General features: G+C 31.3%; 5 protein-coding genes across 20 annotated transcripts in view; 2 read left to right on the top strand and 3 right to left on the bottom strand.

The window, feature by feature from the left end:
- Window positions 1–232: 232 nt before the first annotated feature.
- On the top strand, window positions 233–2755 carry bc10 (BLCAP apoptosis inducing factor bc10). The gene is made up of 2 exons (XM_087409652.1): window positions 233–459; window positions 545–2755. The coding sequence occupies exon 2, from the start codon at window positions 639–641 to the stop codon at window positions 879–881; it is 243 nt and encodes an 80-aa protein (XP_087265778.1). The 5' UTR covers window positions 233–459; window positions 545–638; the 3' UTR covers window positions 882–2755.
- Window positions 2756–2854: 99 nt separating this feature from the next.
- On the bottom strand, window positions 2855–4033 carry LOC105151127 (small ribosomal subunit protein eS10). 2 transcript variants are annotated; one of them, XM_011064671.2, is made up of 3 exons: window positions 3919–4033; window positions 3372–3516; window positions 2855–3230 (listed from the first exon to the last, which is right to left on the bottom strand). In XM_011064671.2, the coding sequence occupies exons 2-3, from the start codon at window positions 3513–3515 to the stop codon at window positions 2895–2897; spliced, it is 480 nt and encodes a 159-aa protein (XP_011062973.1). In that variant the 5' UTR covers window position 3516; window positions 3919–4033; the 3' UTR covers window positions 2855–2894. The 2 variants fall into 2 exon arrangements, with proteins under 2 accessions (XP_011062973.1, XP_087265777.1); XM_087409651.1 differs by having other exon boundaries at window positions 3819–3962.
- Window positions 4034–6879: 2846 nt separating this feature from the next.
- Window positions 6880–8219, bottom strand: LOC105152722 (uncharacterized). Of its 3 annotated transcripts, none has more exons than XM_011067147.2 (4): window positions 8106–8219; window positions 7606–7946; window positions 7423–7530; window positions 6880–7146 (listed from the first exon to the last, which is right to left on the bottom strand). In XM_011067147.2, the coding sequence occupies exons 2-4, from the start codon at window positions 7941–7943 to the stop codon at window positions 6915–6917; spliced, it is 678 nt and encodes a 225-aa protein (XP_011065449.1). In that variant the 5' UTR covers window positions 7944–7946; window positions 8106–8219; the 3' UTR covers window positions 6880–6914. The 3 variants fall into 3 exon arrangements, with proteins under 3 accessions (XP_011065449.1, XP_011065448.1, XP_011065447.1); XM_011067146.2 differs by having other exon boundaries at window positions 7606–7956; window positions 8033–8194; XM_011067145.2 differs by having other exon boundaries at window positions 8033–8194.
- A 132-nt stretch (window positions 8220–8351) lies between these two features.
- Window positions 8352–12194, top strand: LOC105152721 (uncharacterized). The gene is made up of 5 exons (XM_011067143.2): window positions 8352–8627; window positions 9715–9886; window positions 9958–10423; window positions 10592–10818; window positions 10961–12194. Exons 1-5 carry the CDS (start codon window positions 8531–8533, stop codon window positions 11034–11036), a joined length of 1038 nt encoding a protein of 345 aa, XP_011065445.1. The 5' UTR covers window positions 8352–8530; the 3' UTR covers window positions 11037–12194.
- LOC105152720 (Ankyrin-repeat, SH3-domain, and Proline-rich-region containing Protein) overlaps window positions 12160–14098 on the bottom strand; it is a 90589-nt gene continuing 88650 nt past the window's right edge. For all 13 annotated transcript variants that reach the window (XM_087409645.1, XM_087409640.1, XM_087409641.1 and 10 more), the window contains one exon: window positions 12160–13837. In XM_087409645.1, the coding sequence (XP_087265771.1) occupies window positions 13799–13837 (39 nt within the window). In that variant the 3' untranslated portion in view covers window positions 12160–13798. The remainder of the gene's footprint in view (window positions 13838–14098) is intronic.

Below are 14098 nucleotides of genomic sequence, written 5' to 3'. Positions count from 1 at the left end.
ACCAATTAAAAATTACTTTAAAGCATTTGTAGCATCGCATTGACCGTACCCTATATCGGGTGCTTTCCATTTGATGACACAAGTCGATACAAGTGTCATTCTATCTTTGTCTAACTTTGTCACTCTCTGAATGTCAACAAGGATAGAACGACGTTTGTGTTGACTTTGTTTGCCATCAAATGGAAAGCAACCATCATTGATCGATACAAACGTATCACATGCCGTATTGCGACATCGTCACTTGTCACCTGAACCAATCGCAGCTGATCACGACATCACATGTGCGTACAGTTTAATCCGTGGTTGTCAAGTAGTCTTCTAATTGTGTAAAATTGTCGGTATATCGGCTGTGATCTGTGATCGGCTGGTCGTATAGGATCGACGACGAAAAATGCACGTTCGATGTTAAAAGATGATGATGAATTGACTCGTATGCGAATGATGATGCTTCCAAATGAGGTTAATAATGTTATCTGCCGACGAGTATTCAGGTTATCAGGTTATCGAATATCACCCTAATGTTAATGTTGTTACTTTTCCGAAGGTCCTGTCGTAGACAAGAAAATTATCCGACGTGAAAAAGACGTCACGAAACTCTGACGAGCGTAACTCTTACCATCCTATACAATCCAGAGAAAATGTACTGCCTACAGTGGCTGATCCCGGTGCTGCTGATACCGAAACCCGTGAACCCGGCGCTGCTGCAAACCCACGTCATGTTCATGGCACTTTATCTGATTGGGTTCTTCCTAGAGCGCAAGCCCTGTACTATCTGCAGTCTTGTATTCCTTGCTGCTGTCTTCCTCATTTGTTACAGTGGAATAGGCAATTGCCTACTCTGGAGCACAAATTGTGACACAGTAAGATGCGACAATGGCTAAGATCATGCCAACTGTGTTTAACTCGATAATATTTAGAGAATTGTCCCCTTGTCAGTTTTTTCCAATGCGTGCACATGAGTGAATTTTTGCCATTTTCTTCCTCTTTCTCTCCATATTCTGGCATAATACGAAAGTAGCTTTTCAATCCGTATTTTGCTAGCATCTGTTTTACCCATATTGTGAAAGCGATGCCTTTAGTGTTTAGGTTTAACAAGTTTAGCTTTTCAAATTATCAAAATTTTAGTCTAATGTTCTATTTAGTCTAATGTTCATGTTTCATTGAACATTTTCATGCTGAATTTATGTAGAGTTCAAATTTTGAAATTTTAAATAAACAAAAATGTGATACAATATATTTGAGATTTATAGTTTGAGTTTGGTCACAATTGTTGAGTGGAGTTAAATTTCCAGATTTTAGCATTATGTAGTCTTTTTTTGTTAATATATATTATGTAATAAATGCAAATTTCATTTATTAATTATAATACATTTGCTACAACAGAATAAAACAAAAACCGAAGCTTATACAGGTAACAACATATTCCTTTATATTTATTCATAGTTTCTAAAGGCAGTTTTTGTTCCAATCTCTTCAATATGATTCTAAATAATGTTTTTCCAAATAAAATCCAATATTCTTCCTTATGCGTTATGCATTAAAAAAATACATATAACAATTACATAGAGTTACAATTTTTGTTAAAATCACTTGCATCAAACAATATATCAAATGATTATTTGATTGATGTCAGATGCAAAATGAACATTAATTTTTTAAATACTTTAACCGAACACTTAACAGGATTTTATATATTCACACAATATGTACAATGCACTTGGTATCAAAGTGATACGACATATGAAAACTGAAGCATCTCGAAATTTAAGATGCTATCATTTAGTAAAAACATGAAAATTTGACAAGTTGTTTATCTACATGGAACTAGAAAATGTCGATTGATTTAAAATAATAAAAATTAAAATAATGTAGTGCAAATATTATAAAATTTAGCCAAGCGAGTGTTATATGAGATTAAAATTTCTCAAATAAGTACTTGTCAAATCTGTCCTAACTAAAAAATATAATGTGCAGAACTAAAAGTCAATGTGAAATATGTCTTATTGCTGGTTTGGTTTTATGTTGTCAGAAGTATAAATTGTATTTATTTTTTTAATTTGTATGTCTCATAAAAAGATTTAAGTGAGATATAAGTTCTGTGCTATATTTATGATTGTAAATTTACTTGCTATTTACAAATGTTAATATAATTATCTAATTTAGCATAAGTAGCATTACCAATGTAAATAATATAGGTAATCATAGTAACCAAAAATTATTATCCATATAATAGTTTATGAATATGGATAAACTGAACTAAAACATTAAGTCATGTCGATAAATCTTTTATATCTGATGTCTCTGAAGGATATATGTGAAGGTCAATTATCTTCCTGCATCTATCGTATAAGCTTATATTGTAACATTTTGACATAAAACAAGGAATTCCTTTAGAAAAGTTGCAAAAGCTACAACAGTCTTAGACACATTTTTTTATTCAGATTCGAGTGAAAGCTTGACCAGGAATTTTTGCAACTATACAAAAATTGTATCTATATTCCTTGGTATGTAAGCACATATAAAGAATCTGTGATGACTTTGATTGGGAAATCTCGATTAGACACAATAGATTTATCTGTTCGTTAAAACAAATTAGCATTAAAAATATGTTCAACTTTCCCACAATACTATTGTTTGTAATCATACCTACATTGCTTCCAAATATAAACTGAGAAACTTTACAAAAAAATAAATATAAGAACTATAAATTTATAAATACATTATAAAGTAATAAAGAAATCCCCAATCAAGTAAATTTGTTTCTTTTTCTTCAATGCATACCATATATTATAATAGAAACACATTGATGAAAGTATCACATGTATTAAATGTTAAAATAAAAATAACATATAAGTTTTGTTTTTTAAAGCAAATTTATTTTATATTAAAAAAAATTACTGAAGAGCTTTTCCACGACCGAAACCACCGCGGAACTCGAGATCGCCGGTACCTGCACCAACATCGGCCTTTTTGTCACCGGCACTCGGAGGACCACCTGGTCCTCGTCTATATCCTGTACGATCTTCTGTTGGTCTTGAGCCTTCGCTCCTAGTTGCCGCAGGTCTCGGTCTTGTAGTTTCGGATCTCGGTTGTTTCTTAAGAGTGGAGGGTACAATTTCAGGTGGTAAGTGTAAGTATCCACGTAGATATTCGATACCATCATTTGTCAGGTACCAATAGAAATGTCGCCATGCAAACTGTTCTTTGACGTATCCTCTAGACTTCAAAGACTAAAAAGATAGATAGGTAAGTATATATACATACATTGGAAATCTTAATTTACATTAATGTATAAGTTAATGATAATATTTACAATGCAATAAAATTTTATTCTTTTTATGCGATTAAAAAGAAATAGTAAAAATTTTTACCTGCATAGCCTTAATGACTTGAAGATTAGGAATATTTTCTAATTCTGGATGTTTCGATGCATGATAATCCTTCTTCGCTACCATGACTCCCTCCTTGAAAAGGTACTCATAGATAGCTACACGATTCTTTTTTGGCATCAACATTCTATGAAACAATAATAAAAATGATTTAATACATATTAATATAATAAATGTTATAACCTAAAAACAAGACTGAAAGGTATACTATCTTTAAGGTTATGTATAGTAATAACAAAATAGATATTATAGGCTAATGCAGCTGCACTATTATAAATTACGTTCCAAAATTACTGTTTGCATAGCTATAATTATGAATAATACTAAAAAACGAGTTTTTATTAAAGGAAATCGCACGAGAATAAGACGTATACAATTCGTAAATACTCCACGTAATAACATATAAAAATTGAATATAATGAAATATACTTGATTTAGATAACTTATGGATTTTGATAAACTTTTTGCTTCCTTGTAATTTTTATAAATAAATAGGATTAAAACGGATATCGCAGGAAATACGACCCACTTGACGACTTCAATGTGCGCCTGTTGTCGGAAAGAACCATTCGCTCTCGCTCATGTGGCTCGTGGACAATATCGATATCTCGAATAATTCGAGATGAGCGGAAATAGCTATATTTCTGTCGCGTCACTTGCACTTTTTGCACTCAGCATTTATGTTTTCTCCTTTCAACATCAAAATATATACTTATCTCGTTTTAAGTATAAACATTTTTTGAGATTTTAAGCATTTCTTCAAGCAATGTGACAAACTTTTTCTAAAGATTGGCCTACAGTTCACGATATAAAAATGACCAATCGCGTGTCAAAATTCGGAAATTGTGCACATATGAACGTATGCATAAATATTGTGTATGTACATATGTGCACACATACATACAATATATTGTATATATGATTATGTGCCTAAATTGTAACCTGCAAGATTTTTGGCGCAATTTTTAACTAGATAAAAAACATAAAATATGTACATTTCTTCTATTCTTTAGAATTCTATAATACAGGTTTATAGAGAATTCTCATCAGAACATACATAGATTCATCATTTAAATCCACAACTGTTTTAGTTAAAAGAATTAGAGAAGGTTCTGTCCCTAACAATTTTCTATACGAATATTTATTTTAATTTTTTTTTCCTGTTTATTTTCTTAAGAATTTAGTTCAAATATATTTTTCGTCTTTTCGCAAATACAATATTTTATATTTTATACATGTACGCTATTTTGTATATAATAAAATTAAAAGGAAATAATAAAAAACTCTATACATTCTATTTCATTTCCTTTGCCATATTTAAAGCATTTTTTAAATCCATCGATATATTTAAAAAAATTATGATTAAGTTTTTGATTAAAGTTTGAAAAATCTTGTCCCACGATGACAACAAATGTTTCAACGAACTGTAATTCCTAATAGTTCCTGCACACTGAACGTGAAAACACTTGTTATTATTATATTAATAGTTATTGCTCATATATGATCAATATTGGGAGCTTTCCAACAGAGGTACAAATCGACACAAGAATCATTCTGTCTTTATTTCTTACTGATTATCGAACAAGGATAGGACAACTTTTGTGTCAATTTGTATCTCTTGCTGGAAAGCTCCCATCATTGAGAAATCTATGTGTGATAGTTTCATTCAAATATACTTTTTTCGTAAATTTTATTCGGAATTCAATTCATTTTCAAATTTAATGATCCTTATTATATTCTAATATTTGTTAAATTATAATTATATTCTAATATTTTTTAAAAAAGTTCAATATCAAAATATGACTTTATTTATCATTTGCTGATCAAACATCAATGTTATGGTAACAAGAATTGATTTTCTTTCAAATATAATCTTTTTAGGTGAGAAACAATGTTACATACACAAATGAATATCATGTTATACTACGTATATAACCATATATTAATTTTGCAGCATCTTTGACTTATTTTTAGATTGCAGTATAATCTCTATTGTATTTAATATTGTATTTTTTTTGTATTTTTTTTATGGGTAAGTTTCAAAACAGATATATGACAGAAATTCACTGTGGTTTAATTTGAAAATAATTTGAATTTCAAAAAAAATATCTATGGTAATTATTAGGTGTACAATTTTGCTTCCGCTGTTTTCCTATAGATGGCTTTAGCGGTAAGTGGTCGAAATAAATAGATCATAGACGTCATACAATAAACTTAGGCATCTGTTAACATAATCCCATAGAAACATTCGATTTGTGCTGCATCATAAAGTTATTCTCGATTGAAAATGTCAGAGTCAAATTCTCGTCATTTGCGGGAGGTTTTAATTTTCTTGTTCCATTTGAAGAAATCTGCGGTTGAGGCTCATCGAATACTCTCAAATACTTATGGTGAGGCCGCTATTAGTAAAAGAACATGTTATGAGTTGTTTCAACGCTTCAAGAACGGTGATTTTGACATCGAAGACCGGCATAGCGGTGGAAGAGAGGTTTTCGAAGATGCATAATTGGAGGCATTACTTGATCAAGACTCGTGTCAAAATCAAGAAAAATTGGCACAATCATTGCGAGTGACTCAACAGCCATTTCAAAACGCAAGTCATGGGAATGATTCAGAAGCAAGGAAATTGGGTGCCGTACGAGTTTAAGTCGAGAGATGTTGAACGGCGTTTGTTTGCTTGTGAACAGCTGCTTGAAAGGCAAAGACGGAAGGGATTTCTGCATTGCATTGTGACTGGGGATGAAAAATGGATTCATTATGATAATCCCAAGCGCAGAAAATCATGGGGAGTTCCCGGCTATGCTTCGTCGACAGCCAAACCGAATATTCACGGCTCCAAGATCATGCTCTGTATTTGGTGGGACCAGCTGGGCGTAGTGTATTATGAGCTGTTAAAACCGACTGAAACAATCACAGGCGATCAGTATCGAACGCAATTGATGTGTTTGAGTCGAGCATTGAAAGACAAACAGCCGCAATACAACGAGAGACACGATAAAGTGATTTTGCAGCATGACAATGTTCGACCCTATGTTGCGAAAGTGATCAAGACATACTTGGAAACGTTGAAATGGGAATCCTACCCCACCCGCCATATTTTCCAGACATTGCTCTCTCTGACTATCACTTGTTTCGATCAATGGCACATGGCCTGGCTGACCAGCACTTCCAGTCTTATGAAGAAGTAAAAAATTGGATCGATTTGTGGATCGTCTCAAAAGATGACCAATTTTTTCGACGCAGGATTCGTACGCTACCCGAAAGATGGGAGAAAGTAGTGGCCAGCGATGGACAATACTTTCAATCATAATCATAAATGTATAACCAGTTTTTTACAATAAAGCCTCGAATTTCGGAAAAAAAACAGCGGAAGCAAAGTACACCTAATAATTACTAATTATTTTTAAAAATCATGAGAAATCAGGCAAATAAAAGTTCCCGATTTCTCAGGATTTTTTATTATTTGGAGAATCATAAAGAAATTATAATATTTCCGTTATCGATAATTATTTTAATTAAACATTCTTAATTATCATCGTTGTTAACTTCTGTACAATTCAAGCTCTTACTAGATTTACATTTTTCTATTGTATTGTCATTATGAATTTTAAGAATACTTGTAGGACGTCTTCTTTTATATTTTGCTCTTGTATCTCGTTTCATACATATTTTATGACCATTTACGATTGGCCATTTGTGCTTTTCAGTTAGATATTCTGCTGCTATTTGAATACTTTCCATTTTAACCATTGCGCTCCTATACAAATTAAAAAATGCATTATTATAAATATAAATATACATAAATACATACATGCATATGCATATATATATATATATATATATATATATATATATATATATATAATATATAAGGTATCATGGAAAGTTCGTGTTATTTTTTTCTTCTACAAACATCTCTTGAAAAAAGACACAAACTCTCTGTGTATCTATATTATATACATGTATGTATATGTAGTATATATTGTGTCATTATGGCAAAGTTAGAAATTTAATAAAAATAAATTGTACTTACCTAAAATCTTTATTATAAGGTTTTAATAAAGTAACACCAATACATCCAGGAAGGGCACCTCTTATTTCATGTGATTTTGTACCACTGGCTACATTTGAAATAAATAATCTGTAAAAGTATAAAATATATATGAAATATTAATAATCTTGTGAAATAAAGTTGACTCAAGCAAGTGATACTTACGTTTTTGTTACTTCAATGTCCGGTTTAATTTCAGGTATAAAAATCTTTTTTCTTGTGTTGGTTTCTTTTTTAAATACAATCTCACGCAATGGTTGAATAACAATTCGCTTGCCATCGATTGTTTTACCCTTTGCAAGTTTATAATTTTTAATCTTCTCTTCCACAGTAGGAAAGATGATGTGGCATGATTTACTGGACTGTCGTGGTAATTTTATATGATAACTACCCTCAAATAACTGTTCAATTTCTTTTTTATCCTTTATTATGTGAGGAAGACGTACATTCAATGTTCGCTCCCTTCTTTTCTTCAATTGGGATAATTTCCGAAACTTGTGCATAACCTAAAAATTACTAGATATTAAAACATAAAAACGATAATTAAATACTTGAAGAAAACAATTACAAAGCTGAGATAGAATAAACATACGTATATGTAATAGACGTTACAAGAAATCAGATGAAAATTGAAAAGAACCAAACACAATATAGCAGTCTCTTACAATCTCTGCTCCAAAAATCCAAATTCGTGATCGATTTTTTTCTTCATGAAATGTGCATGCGAATGTGCATGCGATTGTGCGTCCGTTTGAATAGGCCTTTAAACCGAAAACATAAAAAGCATAGGCGATAGGAACAGGGTATAGGAGATTTCAACCTATCAGAAAACATTCATTCTAATACATGATTTCTGATAGGTTGAAATTTGTTATTTCCTGTGCTTATCCGATCGAGTCACGCGCACGCGCAGAGTATCTGTTGTTGTGTAATCAGTGATAGCAGGATAGTGAACGACAATAACACCGGTTGACAGCAGTTGACAACTTGTGAGCGTCTATTATTGACAGTTGTTTTGTTACGGTCCCGTAACTGAAACTCTCCAAATTTCTTCGCGGCAACGTCGGAGGACATCGCCGCGCAAACCGCGATGGCGAGGCAGCTGCGAGAAACTCTGGTCCCTTCTCCTCGCTCGAGACAGTCACATCTTGAAGGTCCGCTGGTGATTCCCGCCAATTCGACACCAGGTGCATTCCATACAACTCCATATTTCGAGCGTAGTAACGTCGTGCCTTTTCTCCCTGATTTCACAAAAATATCGTCATATCTTCCTATGTGCGACGCGTTTTTGCACTAAACTCAATTCGCGTGAGCGTGACGTTGCGAAAATCTATCTAACCTCGCATGCCGAATTTTCGCGAACCATAACAATCCTATGGCCAGTATTCATAGTTCGTTCTTATTAGATAGTCTTAAATAATGTCTTAAGATACTAATACGATTTTCGACTGGTATTCATAATTTATTTTTATTTTAAGACTGTCTTAAATAATGTCTTAAGATACTACATAATAATAACTACTAATACAGTTTTGTGATTGTTTATGACAACTTAAGTTAGTTTTTAAAACTATAGCCAATATTTATAGTTAGTTTTTATTTTAAGATAGCTTTAAGTAAGTAATGTTTTAAGACGCTAATATGGTGATTATGACAATTTAGGATTATACTTTTATAGTCAGTTCTTATTTCAAAACCATCTTAAGTACAGTATTAAGATGTCATGCACTGATTAAAGAATCATATTAGCATCTTAAGACATTACTTAGGACGATCTTAAAATATACAACATACTATGAATATTGCCCTACCTATGAATACCAACCTATGAATACCGGCCTAAGATCACTGGTCTAAGATCTTACTTAAGATAATCTTAAAGAATCGACTATACTGGTCTACAATCATTTTCTTAACCTTCTAACCATGTTTGGATCTTTTTTGACCCAAGCGTTTTTAAAAAGTTTTCATGGTATTACAGTAACAGAAAGATAAAAATAGATGGTTAAAATAAATTTTTCTCTTTTTTTTCTGGAGCTTTTGGATGTACATGCATGTCCTTATCTTGCTTGTTTAACTTGTACTTGCATATTATATTCATATTCTTATATGCCATAAAATCTGTTTTCTATAATTAAGATACTTTTAGAACTTAGAATGAAATATGTATGTATTTGATGAAAGGAAAGAACAGAAAAATTTTAGTATAGAAAAACAGACCTGTATTTATTATATAGCTTGAAACATTTTGATAATTTGTGAAATGTATTTCAGCAACATATCATAACATGGATGTAAGCACACTGCAGAATTGGCTAAACAGATTACCTGATGATTGGAATTCACCACAGAGTCCTGATGAACTTGTCATTCAAAAGAGAGGTCGACGAAGATCTATAGTTTGGTCCCCCGATCTCGACACCAACAAGCGATGCAGTTTGTTTAAGTATAATATATCTACATGTACATTTATAATATACTAAACTAGTAACATCTTTGATAATCTTTGGCTATCAGTTTGAGTTCCAGAGACCGCACACCAGTTAAAAATCCATCGACATCACAAACGGTATTGAGGAATGCTGCTAAAAAGAGGCTCTCTCTTATCGATACTCGCCAATCCAGTTTCACTATACCGGAGAGTAAGAAAACATCGTTACCCTCTCGAATGTCATTAGACGTCGCAAATTCGTCGAGAGTACGATCCAATGATAATTTAGCAAATGGCTTGCGTGGTCTCAGTCACGAGCAACTCGTGCATATGATTATGGAGCTGGTATACGCGCAAGACGAAGGTACGCTGCGCGAGAACGAGAAACTTCGTAATGTCCTTTCCAAGAATATGCCGATTGCAGATATTCGGCCGCTGATAGAAAAATTAATTGTCCTACGACAAAATATTTACGCCAGTCTGGTATTAGTTTCCAATTTGACTGATGATTCCACGTATAGTCGTGCTTACATACATTTGGACGCATTTCAGGTTCGTTCATATATATATATATCAAGCTAAAATAATAAGACTTGTTTATTTGTGTGAGATTTTGATCTCCTTTGTTTATATATAAGAATTTAATCAATTATATAACTATTGCTCAATTTATTAATAACAATTTTTTTTTCTTCTGTTTTTTGCAATTTGTTTCTTTAGAAAACTCTAAATGATCAAGGAAGAATATTGCAAGAGTCTCAACACTGGATTTCATTAATGCGCTATGTACTAGAAGCATGGAAAATTACTAGGGAATTACCAGAATGGGAAAATCAGGGTTCTCATAACATCACACGGAAATGTTTCAAGAATCTATCGCAGTTTTGTACTGAAGCTATAAGAAGAGGGAATTTTGAAACATCGGTTCTAAACATTTACATTGAAAGGTATGTGAAATAAAAAGCAATTTTCAACTTTTCTCTTTTTTTCTATTCTTTTTTTACAGATTGCAGATAATATAAGGAAGCGTTATATCAGATTTAATTCAGAATTAGAAATTTTTGAGCATTGATTACTAATTATTTTCAGTCTCAAAACTATAGCCGCGGAATGTGAAGATTTTCAAATTTGCCTACAAATAGCGAAGAAAGGAAACGAAATTTAGGCTTTCTTTCTACGAGATCATAATTCTATTTAAATATTTTCTCCGTGTGATAGCCTAATATTGACATATGTTCATATACAGGATATTTGAGATAGAATTAACCAATATTAATCAGTGATAGAAATGACCAGTGAAGTTGTATGATTTTAAAAATGAAAAATGAAAAAGATTTTTGTTTTCATACATATAACATTAAATATTTTGATTTATCCTGTATATGTATATGTATATATCGACGTAAAACAAATGTGTTTTATATTTACATTTATCCAGTCAACGACTGCGCTTATGCGTATATTGATACGTGGATAATATGTATGAAAAATATGCTGATATATATTATTCACTTCTTCGACGTTGGATGATACAAAACAAATTGAATTTCGATACTTTCCTTAAACCATTTTTATTTTAAAAATGCTATAAATAATTTATATTAAGCCATAGATGAAAAAAAATTGTTAACTCGATAATTACAATTTAAGAGTACAGAAAATAAGTACAAATTAAATTTTCTAATAAAAACATTTATTGAGAGTACAAGTAGTATTGAGAATAATAAAGAAGCGAGAGATTGCTGCTAAAGAAATAATTGATACTCCAAAATAGTAGAAAGATCAATCTTTCCACTTAAAGGATAGTTTTGTTAATTAGTACATTTGTAAAAGTGTAAATAAGAAAGAATAATTTATTTAGAATTAGATTTTGTTTGGATAATTTGCGTAAATGACATAATTTTGTTGTAAAATTATTCTTATGTGCATTTTTGCGTGCATTTTTACCTCTCTTATATAAATTATATATTTCTCTCTTTTGTATGAAATAAGTTTATTGGAACAAAGATGTATAATTTAGTGTATATAGAATCAAAGACATGTTTTTATGTTAAGCAACCGAATACTGTTCTGTGTTGTATTGTATAGCAATTTTTCTCTATTTATTAAAACATAATATATTTAAAGGTATCGAAATCATCGTATCGCCTAATAATATTTTTATATATTATGAGAGTATTTTTGTACGACCAATGCAATTGTAATTAGCGTTTATATGTATTTATAGTGTAATTTTAATGTATTTATTATAAATCATCAGATAGAAAATGGACTAACATAAAAATCGATTCTTTTTTTATTAAAAACAATTTATTCGTCATAATATATCGTATTTTCTTACATAATCTACCCATTATTACTTTCGAAAGGCACATATGTCACTTGACAAACAGTCAGAAATCCTCTAAGTGGCTCGCATTCGCATATGTGATACACCTGTACATATCTATTATAAGAACATAATGGCGTGCTTAGAAAATTCCTGACAGTGGTCTATTCAACGAGAGATGATCGTTATCTTGTAACATGCCCATCTAAGTATTATATGACAAATCAGGCATTTTATACACGCACGCACGCACACACACACACGCGCGCACACACACACACGCACACACACACACACACGTGTGTGTGTATATATATATCGAAACAGTAATATGATTGGGCGCAATTGAAACGTATCATCGATATTTTTTTAGTACCCTATTTACGTTTTTTCATATAATTGCACATCGTCATTTGAAACGCTATCTCGTATCGTTCATCGTGCGTATCGGCAAGATTACGTTTAGGAACAACTTTAAAAAGATCGGAGATCGAATGAACGAAATCCGCGATTTTGACAATACATACCAAAATATCCTGGGCAAGTAATGAAACAATATAATCTGACCTCATCTAAACTTAAGCATTTAGGTGAAGCAAATTAAAGCGATAAAACTCGTAAAGCCAATGCATTTACAGGATGATCCAAAATTGATAAAAAATGGACATATAGAATTTGCGAAATTTCGAGAAAAATATTCGAGCGCGATTATTTTTTCATAACTTATCATATTTAGACATACAATATCTTAAAAACTAAAGGCTTAAATTAAAATTTTGTACAAGTACAAAAACGAAAGTAAAATACACTTTACATTAAACAGCGAATAACATTCCATTATTTATTTGCTTATCTAAAACCTAACTACAGAGCGGGAAACCCGTTAACAAAAATCATCTCGAAATTTCACAAGAATTAAAGCTATGCGTACATTTTTGTCAATTCTAGAAAAACCTGTATAATAAAAAAATAAAATTCTTTTTTTCAAAACAAATCACAATATTTGAATAAATGTACGTTAAAAATATATCGCTATATAAATAATTTGATAGTTTACGAGTGTAAGTGAGAGACACGACATGTCTCTTAATTCTTAATTAAACTTTCAAACAGAAAGTTGAATTGAGAATGTCTGTGCAGCTAAATTGACAAATGTAAAATCAGATAGACATTCGGCCAATAATTGTGCAATCCGTTATTAAAACATCTGTCTTATCTAAAACGTGAGAAAAAGTCATAAGGAAATGCATTGCCATATATTATATATCGTCAATAACTACGGATGATTTGTATCTGTACGATCATTCGACTCGCGGATTCATGGCAAATCGTAGCCGATTAAAATCATTAAAATCCACGATGATGTAATCTCTTTTATAAGCTACAAGAAAAATGACATACGCGTGCTGTGTAATTAGAAGATTACTACATTTGTTAAAAAAAAGTTGGGTAGATTCTCTCTTTGCGATATCCGTATCTGTTCGGATAGTAATGCTATTAAATATTTACTAATGTGTCTATGTATCGTGTTATAACAATTAACAAGATAAAGCTGCAAGTCAAATACTGTCGTAATCATCGGATATTCTGCGAAAATTTTAATCAATCGCTTTCGCTGGCTGCACTCTGGGATATAACTGAAACATATAATGCAACATTCTTATATCTACACGCAGTATTAGAATTAGTAAACATATTTAAAATGCAAAATGCTATGCAGAGAGAGAATTTTGTATAATAAACTTTCTAATATATATTTTTATATTTGAAAAGTAATATTTAAAATTACATGCTTGAAATGTGGATCTGGAATTTTACTACATAAAATTTTTTGAAATTATTTTTCATATTTATAAAATATATTTTGGCATATTTAGCAATGTTTTTTGATATATTAA

The sequence above is a fragment of the Acromyrmex echinatior genome, chromosome 9 (assembly GCF_024713525.1).
Source record: "Acromyrmex echinatior isolate Ae372 chromosome 9, ASM2471352v2, whole genome shotgun sequence".
Taxonomy (NCBI): domain Eukaryota; kingdom Metazoa; phylum Arthropoda; class Insecta; order Hymenoptera; family Formicidae; genus Acromyrmex; species Acromyrmex echinatior.
Note: the sequence above shows the minus strand (reverse complement) of the source record. Positions and strands in the feature narration are given on the sequence as shown.